Here is a 15,918-nt window from a genome sequence, read left to right as displayed (position 1 = left end):
TGCTTTGATGGGTTCTTGGGAAAGCATGCACAGGATGGAGCTATGTATGTAGGTGTGTCGCGTGTGACAGACAGGACGAGGCTGGCTCCTGGTGGGTGGTTTCTAATTGTAGACTAAATGAGATATGTGGCTTCACAAGTTCTCTTGCCATGATGGCCAGAAGAGAATGAAGGGTTGTACTTTGTGCTATCAACTGTATATTCTGAATTTTGAACTGTAGGTAGGCTTGCATTATCTGTACATTTACATACCTATACAGTAGATAGATACTAACTACGGTAGTGTCATAACTACTGTAGAGCTAAGGTGCTCTAGTCCAGTACTGCAGACTAGATAGATAGAACGAACGTGGGTTGGCCCCAGAGCAAGGGTATCGAATCGGTGGTTTTGATGGCGATGAGTTTTATTGTGTATACCGTTGTGCGGTATTGCACGGTACGGTACGGTACGGCACGGCACGGGTGCCAGGCGAGACGAGGCGAGTTGAATGAATGGATGACGGATATTTTGAATACCCTCCATTGTCTAGATAGATGTTGTTGTTGACGAAGGACATAAGAAGTACTAAGTCTTGGTTGTCGGTATACTAACTGTGTAGGGCATCAGGGCATCTAGGGAAGTTGAGACAATGACAGGGGTGCGCTCCAGGGTCCTCGCTTAGCAGTATTACTTGTCACCTTCAATTCTACACACCCTAGGGAGTTGTGTTTTGGCTTGGCTGGGCGCAGACAAAATGGACAAGAAGAAAGAGGAAGAAGAGACGAAAGGTGTCCATTCTTTTACCGACACAAAAACATCACTTCACGAGGATATGGATATTGAGGCAGGTACCTACAGTACCTACCTACCTACTACCTGCCTCTCAGACAGGGTAGTGGAGGGGAGGCAGCTGGTACCATGGAAGGTAGGGAAGGTACTACTGGGTACAGACTTTAAATTGAGTTCAGCGTGCTCATGGAAACATAGAAGGAGCGACAAATCAAAGGCACCGCCTTCCTTTCTTCTTCACCTCACCTTGCATCACCTCAACTCAACTCGACCCAACTCACCTCCTTCTTTCTACCCACTACATTGGTAGAGTACCTGACAACTTACATTTTCGCCTCAGCCTTGACCTATGACTTCCTTCCCCTTTATTGCTTCTTTCAGGAAATCACCACGCCCTAGACACATTTCTTTCCTTGTATTCCTCCCCCAATATATGATACCGCTTAAACCCCAACTCCTCCATACCTTCTTGACTTGACCTCTTTCAGTATATCGTATCTACTTATAGTTTCATTGATATCAACACCAAACCAAACCTGACTGTCTGCTTATCGTCAGGGTCAGAATCCCATTCTTCTGATTCCATCTCTTGCCTGATCTACTTCCAATATCCTACTCCAACCTCTCGCTCGACCTTCAGACGTCTTGTTCCACCGAGTCACAAAATTATACAAAACATAGCACATATCGTTCGCAAGACAGTCGGTGATGCTCACATCACTGTTGATTACCTAAAAGCTGTCCCCTCGAGTCAGAATCCGCTCTATGCCTAGCTTGTTCTGACTATATATACTTTGGGTCTACAACTACGTTTATCCTGACGTATTACACTACAGTGCTCATCTGTCTCGTCCTCCGGTACATCTACAGCCGTTTCACAGCTTGACTTACACCAAGCTCCATCTACCACCCACTCAACTTTGAGCCGGTTGTTTGTCTCAACCAATCACTAGCCTTGGAGCTTCAATCCATTGTTTACTCTTCACCTACCTACACTATAGTGTTAGCCCCATTGATTCCACAGCTGGAACCATCTCTGGTAGCTCCTAGACCAGGCCTATACAAAACTTGACGCTCGCTCCCCATCGACCCTCTCGTCACCGGCCGCGGCTGTTTCAACTCAACGGTCTGGTACCAAGTGAGCTGAGGTACCCGCCATCCGACTTATCCTTTCCCTACCTTGACTTCCAGTTCTTGTCAGGGCTGGAAACTGGGGCTTGACAACATACCATACCTACCTAGGTACTTATGCCGGGCTGAGGCAGCCAGTTCATGAGAGTCACTCGTTCTCCTCTTTTAACGTATCTCTTTTGCAACCACTCCTGACACAAGCTTGTTGAACGCCCTCGGTCTTGGGAATCTACGGCACAACGAGTACATTAACCCAAAACACTTATCAAATAACCGTCATGTCTTTTCAATTTCAGAGTGTACGTCTTTTCCCATCAACCCCGCTTGATGGCCTCTTGGCCTGAATCTGGCTTATCAACCCTGTCAAACTTGTTTAGTATTAGACTAATACATTAGTACAGCCATTTCAACAAGAACAGTTCGATATATTCGAATGGCATCCCAAGTTTCTGTCATGTCTTCGATATTTTATCGATCATGCTCAATATAGCCCTGCAGTCCAAACTGTAGCTGCTTGTGTGAATATTCACCTCCCTTTTCAGAAAGGCAGTTCACTACCAGTAACGCCCACACGCAATGGTCCTTCACCTTCTTCGTCATCCTCTCGAGCGTCCGGGTCTGGTCACCTTCACTTGAGTGCCCCTGCAGCTTCTTCAGTCACTCTAATTCCCTACATTCGCCGTCTGATAGTCACCGGGTTCGATACGCCCGCTGTTCTTCACGGTTTCTTTGGAGACGACTGGATACAAGGTATTGGGCGCATACATGAAAGTGAACGCAGGAATTACTTGTTTGCTGCGAAGAGCGACACCTGGCTGAGGGTCAAGACTCAGTATGACATGGATGACGGACAGACAGTGCCATTCCTCAGGCCGCTACAAAATGTCACTGAAGATGAGATACAAGCTGCTGAATCAAATTGGAGCGAGTGGCTAGCTATGCAAGATTGGATGCTTGGTCCGAGAGCTCCGGACGACCCTAATGATCGCTTTGTGAGGATCAAGAAGGAACAGGATTGATACAACAAGCGACTTCGGAAGGAAATGGGTATAACTATGCTTTGCTGATGGAAGATGGCAAGACTTTGACACATAAAGCAAGAGGTTCGAATACGAGTTGGTGTAATAACATATGGACTGGATCCTGGAAATGGATAAAAGAGAACAATGGTTGGATCTAGTAGGGGGAAAGCAGGGAACCAGCCCTTGCACTTGGACCTTCTTCAGCGTAGCGTTGCCTATTCACTTAGTAGTTTGGACACTTATGCCAATCTTCCGACATCCACTGTCAGATTTTATTCCTTGCGCCAGTGTCGCCATCAAGTCCCTAGCTATAGCCCGTGTCTATCTGTGTGTGAGGTTGTTTCAATATATACAGAGGTGTTCCTCGACCCGACCGATCTTGAGGCAGAGGAGGCAAAAGGGCGTAAAGCGCTGGCCGGTTGAACGTCCCTTCAAAGCTAAAATGCCCACGCCTTCTCCTTAATCCCATGCAGTGAAACAGAAAAAACAAAAGCCTAGCCGCCATTTTCAGCCGACTCCATAGGTCAAACTAGACCACCTGATGAGTCCCGCCGAGAATGTACTCTCTTCCTGCTCCAGCTTCTTCATTCCCGAATCTTCTCTGGGTTGACCAAATAAACCTCCTAAGCCGCAATTCACATCCTCTTTTCTTTCCCCAACGCCTTGATGAGTATTACGACGACCGTTCCCAAACCATATTCTTTCCACTTCTCTTACGAAATAAATGCTGACTATGCCCAAAGACCGCGGTAATAGTACTAGGTTGATGCTCGAGTCGAAAAGAAGAGGGAGGAGAGATATAAAGGAAAATGCTGTATTATAGTAGTATCAGTTGAGGAAGCCCTTGCAAGCCGCAGTGCCGCAGAGACAGGGAATACGGTCGGTGCTGCCGATTTCACGCTCAAATTTGTAGTCGTACGTCAACTCTTCGTCTATGTTGTTTGTTAGTTAGTGGTGTGTACTTGGATTGAGGTCAAGACAGAGGGTAACGTACTCAGGGCAATATCGCGCAACGCGTAGATGACAATGCGCTTGCTTCCCTCAACTTTAATGATCTTGGCGGTACAGTTGGGCATACAACTATGGTTGATGAATCGCGCAATGCCACCCTTCTTGGTTGCGTCGATGACGGTGTTGTCGTCAATACGGAACAGATAACTGCTTCCAATACCACTCTTGAGATATCGGTTCTCGCGGATTTCGGATATCTGCTGTCGAACTTGCTCGCCGACATACTCAATAATCATGTCGTCCTTTGCAATGTTCTCCATAGCGTATAGACCCCAATTGTGGATAGCCGAACGAGCAAACTTGACGGGCTTCTTGCGCTTCTTGAGCTGGTTGAATTTGAAGACATCAGAGTCCTGGCCGAGAGTCTTCTTCTGGTCGTTGAGGTCAGCAACGTAGCGACGGTTGGTAGCGCGGTTCGCTCGTGAATTTCCCTTGGCGACCAGCTTCTCGGCTGCGATTCTGGCGGCATCCGCAGCATCTGCAGCGGCGTCCCTGCCCAACTTGTTGCGGGCTTCCCGTTCTTGTCTTGCCCTCTGCACCTTGATATGGTGAGGGAGGTACTTCGACTTTTCGGAGTTAAGAATCTTCTTGACACCCTCCGTGCGGGCACAGCCAGTAGGGTTGGGCACATAATATCCTCCAATAGTAACAGGAGAGTCCAACGTGCGTCTTGCAGAGTTGAGCTCCCTGATGCGGTTGCGAGTCCACAGCCACAACTCCGCATTCCCTATGTCCTTAGTATTAAACCTCCTGGCAAGTTTGGCCAGGTCAGGTATATCCTGGATGTTGACTGTCAAGCCCTGGAATATTGGTAAGTCGGGCTTAACGCCGTCTGGTAACTCAAGGGCAGGCGTCAAGGGCTCTGTGGCAAAGAACTTGTCGTCGAACTTCTCCGGTGTCAGTTCTTCCATAGACGACTTCTCTGTCTTCTGTTGCTCAGCCTTGGAAGGTTCGATAGCTTCATCGTCGCGCTGTGACTCTGTCTCTGGTTGGGGCTTCGAGGTTTCGGGCTCTTCAAACGACGTTTTCTTCGTCTTTTTCACCTTCCCAGGCCGTTTCTTTAGAGGTTTTCCAATGGCCGAGGCCGGGGTCTCGGAACGGGAGACTCTACTTTCCACGTCGTCGCCCGTCTCTGGCTCAGGAATAATGTCGACAGAGTCTTCACGGCCCTTGAATTCTGAATCAAGTGTTTCAAGGTTGACACCGAACAGTTCCTCGTCCGATTTCTTCTGGCGCTTAAAGACCGATTCAAGTGAGGCGACTAGCTTTCGTTTTCTAGAGCTTGCTGTATCTGCTATGGCGAAACTGGCCTCGGTCATTGAATCGTCCTCACCTTGTTCCCAGGGTACGAAATCGTCCTTCGAAGCTTCATCATCGGTGCTCATTCGGCTGCGCGGGCGAGATTCGGCCTCTTCCGTCTCTCGAGCCAATAGTGCACGAGTATCCGTGTCATCATCGGATTCAGCATCACTATCGAGGCTTCTCAAGCGGTGGTGGAGCGAACGGAAGGCGTTTCGGGCAACAGGTGGACGCTTTCTGGCAAACGGATCAACAAAGGCACTCTTTTGCGCCTGGCCCTTAACCTTGGTCTTGCGAATCCTTGGAAGAGCCTTCGGTTCGAGGCGACCAGTTCGGCGCTCAATTGGGTCAGCGCGAGAGTTGGGCGTTCCCACACGAGAGCTGTCATTGCCGTCCTCGATACTGGGTATCTCTTGTATGTCGTCGGGATGCTCAATGTTCAGCTTTCGTCGCTTGGCAGCATGATTGGCAGGATCCAGAAAATCGGAGAGAGCAGGCGCTGCGACCTTGGTACGGATATGTCGTATAAGATGTTCCATCATCTCACGTCTGACAACTTCCACCGCCTCGATCACAGGATCAAAGTTCTTAGCTCTCTGCTTTTTCTCCTCTTCAAGATCTGCTTCTTCCTCTCGCCGTTTTCTATCCTTTTCGTCACGATACCGTGGTTCGGCGTGTGTCTGTCGGTCGGGGCTCGCACTAGATCGCTGGCGACCGGAGGCATCACCTCGACGAGGACGAGGTAAGCAAAGCTGCATGGTCATATCATAATTGAAGAATTCGGTATGGTTAACGGCACGGAAACATCGTTCAGCTTCGGAGCTACCAGTAAACGAATTGCGAAAAACAATAAAATAACCCGATTTGTCGACGCGAATCTCTTCGAAGCCGTAACTCTTAAGTCGTTTCTTCATATGTGGGAGGATACTAGGTAAGACCGGGACGCTATCACCTGTAACATAAATGTATGGATCGTCCGCGAGTCTTTGTGCAAGGTTCGAAGGTTCTAGGTTGAGCGCTTTGACTTGCGTGCCAAGCAAAGGTATTTGTGGTGTACCAGGTGGTATAGGTTGTCGCTGAGCCGATGGGCCTTTCGGAGCGGTTGGGGGAGGCCTCGTAAATCCTGGGACTGTTCCAGATTTTGGACCGGTCGGTGGTGCCTTGGCTGCAAGAGCAAGTCTTTCCTGCTCGATTTTCTCAAACTTTTCCTTCTCCCTCTTGAGATGTTCTTCCAACATTCGCCGGCTCCTACGACCTTCAGGGTCGTAATTTACATGAACAATGTCGGCGTCGACCTTGATTCCACGGGCTCGCACCGCTCGGCGGGCTGCATCGATAGCAGAGACAGGTGGACGATCAGGTCGCTTAGAATCTCGATATCGGATTGTTGCAAATCCAAGATAGCTACCTGTCTCTGGATGCATCTTGTTACTGCTCTCTGCTATTTCACCGAAACTGGCAAATATAGCCGTCACTTTGCTAAAGGGAATGAGCGGATTGTATCTTGTGACGACAATCTGCGTGGGTGGACCAGGGCCAATGGACGTCTTGGGGTCGTAGGGATAGGGCTTGATATTCTCAGGCGCTGTTCGTAGTCGTGATTTAGGCAGATAGTAGTCGGTGTTGATATAACCGAGGCGACCATCCGACCTGGCCAGTCTGGGGTCTTTAGGGGGGGCGTCATCTTCCTAATCAATTTATTAGCCATGTTCACCACAGATGACGCCCCCCCTAGGGAGGGATGTTATAGTTATACGTACTCGACCGAACTCTTTATATGTTGGTTTGGCGCTTTTGCTAACGCTCTTATTGTGTACTCGATCGAGGAGCGGATCATAGGTGCACTTGAGGCCCTTGACGGAGGGTAACGGATCTCGAGCCGGAATGCGCTCATTGGAGGGAAGTCCATTTGATATCGAGACATTGGGACCAGAGGCCGGTGAGTTTCGAGAGGACTGTCTCGCGGCCCGATCGGGGGTCTGGTGCGTAGACATGTCTGGCTTTGTGGCGGTTAGGGCCGAGTTGGGAGAATCTTTGAAAGCGCTTGGGGTGAGGCTCGAGGTGGGAAGACGGGACGAAGCTGTAGTCGCCGCGGCACCGTGGCGGGTGGATGTGCTGAATATCGATGAAGCCGCGCTGCTATATGAGCTGGCCGAGTCGACGGTATTGGGTATATCTGTGAATGGGGATTCGGTGTCGTCAGGTTGTGTTGGCATAGTATCCGACGCTGAAACAATGCCGTTGGGGCCGATATTCGCGTCGGCTTCTAGCACAGCTGTGCCTGTTGTGGAGTCGGTAGTCGATGCTGTTTTAAAGCGATCGCGGTCCCTGACCTGGTCTGCGCGAGTCTGAGCCTGAGCTTTTACCTTGGGAGCAGTGGGGAAGAACTCCGCGAAGCTCGCGCCTGGCGGGCGAGTCATCGTGACGATGCGCTCTTCCTACTTCCTCCCCCGTGCTCCTACCATGATATACTTGCGTTGAAGCGTCGAAAACACACTGATCAGTGAAAATCCTGACCAGGCGGCGATTTCAGGCGTATTGTGGAGATTGAGATAGCGGCTCTGTGGGCGGAATTGAGGTATTGAAACAGGCTTCACGCGACAGAGCGAATGTGAAGTTGAATGTGGCAGAGGGGCGTCATTCGCCAACTCTGGGCGCAGTAAAGGAGTAGAAAAAGGATCGTCGACGGCGAAACTAGTAGCCTTGACCAAATTATTGATGCGCGCGACAAAGGTGGAGGCGATAAGTGATAACGATCCCCAAACGTTGGAATGTAATGAAGGGGGGAATTGGTGTGAGAAGAGAAAAAATGGCTGACGACCAAGGAAGTTGACGATTGATCTGGCGTCCAGTTTGGTTTGGTTTGCTTTGACTTTTGGTTCAGGGATGAATAGCGTTAACTTTTAGCGGTAAGGCCTGGTCAAAATGAAAGAAACGACGAGCCACAGTATGGGTGGCTTGGAGGATAAATAGTGCTGTGATTGGCAGTGAAGTTTGGTGTCAATACACGGTTGACGGGGTATCGTTGGTTGCCAATTAACGCGTCCCACTCAAGAGGTAAGGTTCTTGTCTTGGGACTGACAGTACAACCACCATCAAATCCGTTCGGGTGACAAGATATATTCGAGGTTTGTTCATCTCTTTGCCTGCAAATACCCTAGCGTCCAATAGACTTCTTATTCTATTGAAAATACATGTGGTGCATGTCTTGTCCCTTTCTTTAGAACCACTCGCCTGTTAAATGCCTTACTCGGCAAACATGTCGATGTCATCATGCATGAAAGCAGGGCTTTGTTCAAAACTCGCAGTTGTCACGAGACAACAAAGACAGAAAGTTTGACCTGTTCGAATTAAGAGATACTATCAGTGCAACCTCTCTCCTTGCCCTGTATCCCTCTGAATAGAATTAATACCCAAAGGAGAGTGTGTTTGTTAACAAACGTTTGGGGGGAGGGGGCACTCCTCCTAACCTATAGCGCATGGCGGATAAAGAAAACATAAAACAGACGCTCAGTCCGAGTCCATCTAAACAATCAAACTTCAGATGACAAGTTTGTACAAAGAAAATTCTTTCATTTACGAGATGTGGCGGAGGCAACTAGTACTCGACAATTAAAAATATCCGATTAGCATACAGTCTTGGAATCATAGCCTCTGTGACCCTGTGCCAATCCTCAAAAAAAACTCCATCTCATCGACTCGAAAACATGATGTTGAACATTCCCAAACGCCAACCGTTTTTAACAATACAATACACGAAGCTTAAAAGTCCAATTTGAGCACAAAATCCTCATCTTCATCATCGGATATGTGGAGTGGCTGGCTCAGTGGTGGAAGGTCATCATCATCACCATCCTCATCAAAGATTGACATGAATTGAGGCTGAAGTTTGGTTTCTTGGTCTTTCTGGACGGCTTGACCAAGACGGGATGGTGTAATAGTGAGATCTGACTGGGCAGGGCTCACCGTACCCGAAGGCTTGACTTGACGCTGTGTTACCTCACGGGCGTCAGTTCCACGACGTCGAGTGCTGACCAGAGATGATGCTGACCGGCCACGGTTGTAGCCAATAGTGGTTCGTGACGCAGCCTCGCCAGTAGCGCTCTCCGCATGTGATCTCTTCACGGGGATAATATTTCGAGCAGCAGGCTTCCTACCCTGATACAAGGAAGACAGAGGCCTTCGAGTGTCTGTTGTTCGAACCACTGTAGGGCCCTTGCTGTTGCTACTGGTATCCGAGTGAATAGACAAAGCAGAGGCAGCACGCCTTGAAGAGAGGCTGGAAGGCTGCTTGGTTCGGACGCCGTTGGCCTTGCGTCCCGAAGCGTCTAGAAGACTGGTCTTAGGTGCAGGCTTCTTGACCTGTTCTTCGTTGTCTGATAAATCGTTGATGTTGAAAGTCAATGCGTCCGTGTCTCGTTTATTCTTCTCCTCGGCCCTAGCTGCCACCTTCTTCAATGTCTCTGCGAACTCTCTATCCTGTCGAGAAATACCGTCGTCGTCGACTGGGTTGTAAAAGTGCTGGTAGTATCCCTTGAGAAGATTGCCCTTCTTCAATCCGTCCAGCGTCAACAGATCTTTGGGGAAGCAGTCTGATTCATATGGGAGATTCTTTGGTTTTGGCGGGGCATATTCAGGCTCCTCTTCCTGCGGTTCGATGTTCTTATGCTCTTCTTTAAGTCGGATCTCGAGAGGTGCAAGGTCCACTGGTCGTTGCTTGGGTTTCTGTATGGTTGGCTTCAGTTGCGTCTGTTCGATGTCCTTAACAAGGTTCTTAACACCACCCAACTGCCCATTCTTAGCTTTGGCATTAGTGGTTTTGTTTCCTAGAGGAGCTCGACCACGGGTTCCTGTGATGCAAAATTGTATTAGCCATTGCTCCTTGATTCTCGAGACGTCATCAATACCCATGGGAGTGACCATAGCCTGTCGAGTTCCATTGCCTTTGTTGATGGTCTTCACACCGCCTTTGCCTGTAAAGGCTGCCGGAGCATTCTCATCACGCTGAGGAAATCGAGAAGGCGTCTTTGGAAACCGTGAATTATGTCCCTGCTTCGTTGGAACCTGCTGGCTCAGAACCAAATTCTCTTGGTCACGATGCGCCGCCAACATGATGGTTGCAATAAGCGAATCAAGAGCTCAAAATATCGTTATCTTCGAGTTGGTAGGATTAGGCAGATGCTGATCTCGTCATTGGAATTTGGTTTAATCAAAGAGGTAATTACGCGTGCAAGATGAAAGGGCCCTCTGTTCATCTACCTGGACGTCAAGAGCCAGGATGTTTTGGTCGGCCTGTGCTGGCTGGCGGGGCAACAGCCACTTTTTAGTTGCTTTCCCCTGGAAAGTACCGGCATGTGAGCTTCGAGCGCCACACACCAGCGACCGCCACAAACGAATGAGGCTGGACACGACGGTGACCTCCACCGCAGTTCAATTGTGGAGGAACATCACTCCTCCCCTTTCTTGATAGGTACTTAACCGCCTCATCTTACATCCGAACAACACGACCTTGTCCCATCGCCAGTTTCCCTTCCGCTTTTTTCTTCAACCAAACGTAATCTTTCGTCGCTCATCAAAATGGATCGCATCAAGGAGGTCAGTCACCAAACAGCTCTTATACTACCTACCCCGCCATGCAACCCCAAAAGGAAGGGACCGTTGTGGAGGGGTAGACTTATCGTCGTCGACCCATGCTAACGTGGTGATGGTGGATAGAAAATGAACCAGCTTCGCCTGGAGGCCGACGAGGCCAGCTCCAAGGTTGAGGAGCTCCAGACCAAGGTCAAGGCTCTCGAGCAGGAGAACCTTTCCAAGGAGCAAGAGATCACCTCCCTGCAGCACAAGAACAACCTCCTCGAGGGTGAGGTCGAGAAGCTCGAGAACACCGTTAAGGACTTCAAGAAGGCTGCCGACGAGGGACAGCAGCATGGAACTCAGAACGAGACCCTCCAGCGAAGGCTGCAGCTCCTTGAGGAGGAGGCCGAGGACGCCGACAAGACTCTTCGTGAGGCCAACGAGAAGTACGCTCAACCCCCTTAGCGAGACCCTTTACCGCCATTTTGACAACCATCAAATTTCCGCACGATAAACGGTATATCGACTAACAACGCGATTTTATAGGCTCCGACAGACCGATGTCAAGGCTGGACACTTTGAGCGCAAGGTGCAAGCTCTTGAGAGCGAGCGTGACCAGTGGGAGTCCAAGTACGAGGAGATGTCGCAGAAGTACAACGCTCTTCAGAAGGAGCTGGAGGAGCTCCAGGCCGAGATTGGCAACATCTAATCGAACTCCGACCTTTATACACTTGCGCCGGATGCAGGATGTTTATTAGCATGTCCCTCAGCCATCAGTATACTCGTTCAGCTGTATGATGCTTTGGTTGAAGGGATCTTTGAGTGTTGGCCAGATGAGCGAATGAAGCAGTTTCCGTATATCATGTTACTTTTCTACTAGCTGATTGAAGCTGGCCTTTCTCATTTCTAAAGGGTATCTTTTGTAAATGGTGCGCCTGTTTGCATCCTTCTGTTGTCCAAATCCATCGGGCCCCAACAAATTTAGCCCGACCTTCTTGCTGCCTTTTTGGCCCTCAGCTTTCTCTCTGTGAGCTGTCTATCGAACTTGGACTCGTATCGGAACTTCTTCTTCTTCTTTTTGGGTTCCCGTCGTGCCTTTTCTTTCGTATCATCCTTCTTCTCTTCCTGTTTTTGATCCTGGCTCTTGTCTTCGTTATCGAACTGTGGTTTCTCGAATCCGTCCCTTGTTACCGAAACAGACTCGACCTTGACTGTTGTATAACGGTCCTCATCGATGTACTCTTCTTCGTGGTCGACGATGTCAAGCTCAGGCTGATCAGCAAAACCGTCCCATTCTTCGTCTTCTTCTTCGTCCGATTGCTCGACGGCACCGGCAGCTTCTGACTCTCGTAGCAATCTGTTCACGGTCTGTACATGCTCTTCAACGTCGCGCTTTCGTTCTTCTCGTATCTAGACAATACATGTTAGTTAATTTTAAAATTTGAGACTGATCAATCCATATTGCTTTGTGACGCACCTGCTTTCGCATGTCAAGCTTCTCCTGACGAGCTCTCTTTGCATTCTCCTCCTGGGCATTTTTGATACGCTGTTGTTTGCGCTTGTGGAAGCCTGTTAGGTATTCCTCTCGCGCTTCGAAGTCGAAATTGACTTCTTCAACTCCAGATGTCGCTTTCCGCTTCTTGTGTGGTAAAGGAAGAATATTCTTCTTAGGTCTTGGCTTCGCGAACATAGTTGCTTGTGCAGTCGAGATGTTTGCTGCAAGTAGAGGTAGTTTGAATTTTACAAATTTTGTCACGAGTGAACTATTTTGTCGGCTGGTATCTTTCCTTAGCATACAGAAAATCCGCTGTCGCGAAAGTTTCCCAGGGTCGCCCCACAGCGGGTACTCACCGAGGTGTGCACCAAGCGGGTTTTTGCGTCTATTAGAAGCGTTACGTAAGGTAGTTATCACTGCATAAGCTCTCTTGATGCTACCATTATCATTACAAGCTGGTTTCGACAGGCAGATCCAACGGCCAATATCCAGCAAATACTATCCGTGATGCGTCTTCAGATTTTAGCCAGCGCTCTTGCGCTCAGCGGTTCAGCTGCTGCTTTCTCCGATTCTTGGCCTCTTGTCATGTTCTCTACATCCAAGTATGACGCGCGCCCCCGTGTCCCATACTTCGAGCTCCCTGCTGAACGATGCCGATAACAGGTTCTCCGATGCGACCAGTAACAACCAAATTCAGACGCGATCTCAGGCTCTTGAGCAAGTCAAGGACCTTTTGATTTCATGTCCGACCGACAACTACGTCCTGATTGCTCAGGAAGGCGCCAACGCTGCCGACATTCGACGAACGAACGCCAAGTCCAACCTTCACCAAGCCATTTCGCGCAAGGAAATTCAGGGCAAGTTCATTGTCTCTGAGGTTATTGGCGAATCGATTGATGCGGACGCGATCCAAGATTATATTCAGACGGCGTGTTATGAGCAGGCAAAGAAGGTTGAGCCTCATTTTACCCTCGTTAAAGCAGAAGACGACAAGGGTCGGTTCCAAGAAACTCACTGTACAAGATCGAACGTTAACAACTTTGCAGAAGCTATCGAGAAGTGGACGTCGAGCGAGAAGTGGATGAAGGATTCATACACTGTCCTGTTTGTTGGCACTCCTTCCACCCAGGCCAAGACCGCCTCTACATCAAAGAAGGTCTCTGGCTCCGAGAAGACAATCTACGAGCCCGAGTTTATCGAGCCTCTGCACATGGACTTGAAGCGCGACGTTTCAGAAGGCTCAAAGGCTGGCAATGCTACTCGTGACACCCGTGGCTTGTTCGAGAAGTACCAGTTCTTCACTCCTGGTAAGCACCCATTTATTTATTAGACTTGCATGACGTACTGACAGTCTGAAGGTATTTTCATGGCCATCATCACTGCTCTCGTTTTGTTTTCCATCCTTGGTGTCGGTCTCCGGGCTCTGGCTAGTCTCGAGGTCTCCTACGGCTCCTTCGAGAAGGACATGGGGCCCGCTGCCCAGAAGAAGCAGCAGTAATCACTTGTACATGATCAATGAGCGCTGTTCATGTATCAAACTTCCATGCGGAATGATGCTTGTATATCAGATTATGGAGTTCGGGTTTCTTTGGTGTGACTTGATGGGAGGAATAGTATCGGCATACAACGTTGCGAGCATGAACTGTAGACAGATCATAGGGACGAGGACCTAACTTTATAGGTATCGATCCAAGTTTATTGAGTGCTTTTCTAGATGCGATTCGAAGCTGTAATAAAGATTCAACGCCAAACTCCGCCGTGACACCTCCAGTCATGAACACTAGATCCCTCAACTAGTGGTTATGTATCATCGCAAGGCTTTTGCATAGTAAACCTTGTTCGTCTCTACACCAAGTGGCTGGGCAGTAAGAAATTGGCGATGCCCTCCTTGACAGCATACTCATGCCCACAGCTTCCGCAAACAAGCTTGCCCTCAGACATTTGCGTCTCAAGAAGGAGATGGTGAAGATCCTTAAGAGTCTTGTCATCACCCTTGAGCTCAACTGCAGTGGGGGCCTGCTCAGGGAGTTGTGGGAAACCCAGCTGTAACATAAAAATGTCAGGAACGTGTTTCACACAGAAGTCAAGTTTCATCCAGGCCAAAGCTGAAAACTCACCTCAGAAGCTGTCGTGCGAAGAGCCTCCCAGTCTAGACGGGGCAGCACATTGATGATCATGTCTGGGTTCAGCTCAATGTCGTCCTGGACGAGTTCTGCATCCTTGGGGTGAAGGGGATATGAGTCCTTGGAAGACTTGCAGGCCTTGACGGCGCAGGTGAGGAAGTTGAGACTAAGGACCTTCATTTTGTCGGTTTGTAACAGGTGGTAACGTGTAAATGGGCAAGAGCCGTATAAGATAAGGGAAGTCTTGTTGTTGTTGTCTTGTACTTACACAACTTTTTTTTCTTCTTCTATGGCGGGGGAGCCTCTTGGAGGTGAGCCACAAGCCCCACGTGACAGGGGTCATGGTAAAGTTATACTACGAGAGCTAGAGTTTACAGGATAATTGGAGTTGGTTCATCACATTAACAGATACGAAGTGATTGACATTAAAGAATATTTGAGTTTGGAATGTCAGGTATTGTATTGTCTTGTCTTGTTCTTTATATGACCGGGTCTCGAGTGGCTTAGAATCGAGAGTGCTGTCGGGCGCTGCGGAGACCAACGAAAAGGACACCAGCAAAGATGGCGAAGAGGCCAGCCTTCTGCATTGGAGACCATCCAGTGGAGGCAACCTCTTCAGCAGCGAATTCAGATGTGCCGACAAGGCCTAACGGGACAGAGGCTACGCATCAGCAAATCCTGCCTTTTTGGAAGTTTATCAATGGTGGCGAGAACGGACTGGACAAGTGCAAAACGGATGTTGCCTCTTTAGAGCTCAACGTGAATACCTTCAGGGGGGACATCAAGCTCGCCGCTCTTGGCAATCTTGACAGCCTCGACGGGTCGGTCCGCCGCTCCAGTCTTGGTGTTCTCGATCTTCTCGATAATCTCGTAGCCCTCGAGGACTTCACCGAAGACGACGTGCTTGCCATCGAGCCAACTATGAGTGTTTGTTAGCATTATGATTGAATTGATTCGTTGGATGTGGGTTTCGCTTACGAGGTGACAATGGTGGTGATGAAGAACTGGGAGCCGTTGGTGTCGCGACCGGCGTTGGCCATGGACAGAAGACCCTTTTTGGTGTGCTTGAGCTTGAAGTTCTCATCCTTAAAGCGGTCGCCGTAGACTGAAGTTGTTGTTAGCCATTGAACTATTGGATTAAGATGAAGCCATCACATACTAGACTTGCCACCAGTGCCGTCACCCTTGGTGAAGTCACCGCCCTGGATCATAAAGTTCTTGATGACACGGTGGAAAGCAGAGCCCTCGTAACCGAAGCCCTTCTCACCAGTGGCCAGAGCGCGGAAATTCTCAGTGGTTTCGGGGACAGTCTTGCCATAGAGACCCATGACGACGCGGCCGAGAGGCTTGTCACCCTGCTCAATGTCGAAGTAGACCTTGTGTGTGATCTTGGGACCCTTGGCAGCGTCGGCCGTCTGGGCGAGGAAGAGAAGGCCGAGCCCAAGGAACAGGGCCGACGCAAAAAGGCGACGAAGGTTGAACATGATTGTTGTGT

At 49.3% G+C, this 15,918-nt stretch overlaps 8 protein-coding genes across 8 annotated transcripts; 3 read left to right on the top strand and 5 right to left on the bottom strand.

Annotated features, from left to right (window-relative positions):
• Positions 1-2,177: 2,177 nt before the first annotated feature.
• FPOAC1_011240 (uncharacterized protein) lies at positions 2,178-2,918 on the top strand (the record flags this gene model as incomplete). Its single annotated transcript, XM_044855623.1, has 2 exons — positions 2,178-2,198; positions 2,301-2,918. 2 exons carry the CDS (start codon positions 2,178-2,180, stop codon positions 2,916-2,918), a joined length of 639 nt encoding a protein of 212 aa, XP_044702936.1.
• An 831-nt stretch (positions 2,919-3,749) lies between these two features.
• On the bottom strand, positions 3,750-7,651 carry SET1 (histone methyltransferase set1; the record flags this gene model as incomplete). Its single annotated transcript, XM_044855622.1, has 3 exons — positions 3,750-3,853; positions 3,916-6,919; positions 6,992-7,651. The coding sequence occupies 3 exons, from the start codon at positions 7,649-7,651 to the stop codon at positions 3,750-3,752; spliced, it is 3,768 nt and encodes a 1,255-aa protein (XP_044702935.1).
• A 1,342-nt stretch (positions 7,652-8,993) lies between these two features.
• Positions 8,994-10,343, bottom strand: FPOAC1_011238 (uncharacterized protein; the record flags this gene model as incomplete). The annotated part of the gene is made up of 2 exons (XM_044855621.1): positions 8,994-10,081; positions 10,139-10,343. The coding sequence occupies 2 exons, from the start codon at positions 10,341-10,343 to the stop codon at positions 8,994-8,996; spliced, it is 1,293 nt and encodes a 430-aa protein (XP_044702934.1).
• Positions 10,344-10,808: 465 nt separating this feature from the next.
• On the top strand, positions 10,809-11,514 carry FPOAC1_011237 (uncharacterized protein; the record flags this gene model as incomplete). The annotated part of the gene is made up of 3 exons (XM_044855620.1): positions 10,809-10,826; positions 10,947-11,251; positions 11,352-11,514. 3 exons carry the CDS (start codon positions 10,809-10,811, stop codon positions 11,512-11,514), a joined length of 486 nt encoding a protein of 161 aa, XP_044702933.1.
• Positions 11,515-11,786: 272 nt separating this feature from the next.
• On the bottom strand, positions 11,787-12,495 carry FPOAC1_011236 (uncharacterized protein; the record flags this gene model as incomplete). The annotated part of the gene is made up of 2 exons (XM_044855619.1): positions 11,787-12,215; positions 12,283-12,495. 2 exons carry the CDS (start codon positions 12,493-12,495, stop codon positions 11,787-11,789), a joined length of 642 nt encoding a protein of 213 aa, XP_044702932.1.
• A 312-nt stretch (positions 12,496-12,807) lies between these two features.
• FPOAC1_011235 (uncharacterized protein) lies at positions 12,808-13,798 on the top strand (the record flags this gene model as incomplete). The annotated part of the gene is made up of 4 exons (XM_044855618.1): positions 12,808-12,902; positions 12,964-13,295; positions 13,347-13,607; positions 13,659-13,798. The coding sequence occupies 4 exons, from the start codon at positions 12,808-12,810 to the stop codon at positions 13,796-13,798; spliced, it is 828 nt and encodes a 275-aa protein (XP_044702931.1).
• Positions 13,799-14,145: 347 nt separating this feature from the next.
• Positions 14,146-14,603, bottom strand: RMT1_2 (type I protein arginine N-methyltransferase Rmt1; the record flags this gene model as incomplete). Its single annotated transcript, XM_044855617.1, has 2 exons — positions 14,146-14,343; positions 14,418-14,603. The coding sequence occupies 2 exons, from the start codon at positions 14,601-14,603 to the stop codon at positions 14,146-14,148; spliced, it is 384 nt and encodes a 127-aa protein (XP_044702930.1).
• Positions 14,604-14,926: 323 nt separating this feature from the next.
• On the bottom strand, positions 14,927-15,907 carry CPR2 (Peptidyl-prolyl cis-trans isomerase B; the record flags this gene model as incomplete). The annotated part of the gene is made up of 4 exons (XM_044855616.1): positions 14,927-15,084; positions 15,191-15,342; positions 15,402-15,528; positions 15,583-15,907. 4 exons carry the CDS (start codon positions 15,905-15,907, stop codon positions 14,927-14,929), a joined length of 762 nt encoding a protein of 253 aa, XP_044702929.1.
• Between the last annotated feature and the right edge of the window lie 11 nt (positions 15,908-15,918).

Source organism: Fusarium poae, chromosome 4 (assembly GCF_019609905.1).
Source record: "Fusarium poae strain DAOMC 252244 chromosome 4, whole genome shotgun sequence".
Taxonomy (NCBI): Eukaryota; Fungi; Ascomycota; class Sordariomycetes; order Hypocreales; family Nectriaceae; genus Fusarium; species Fusarium poae.
This window is presented reverse-complemented; position numbering and strand designations above follow the sequence as displayed.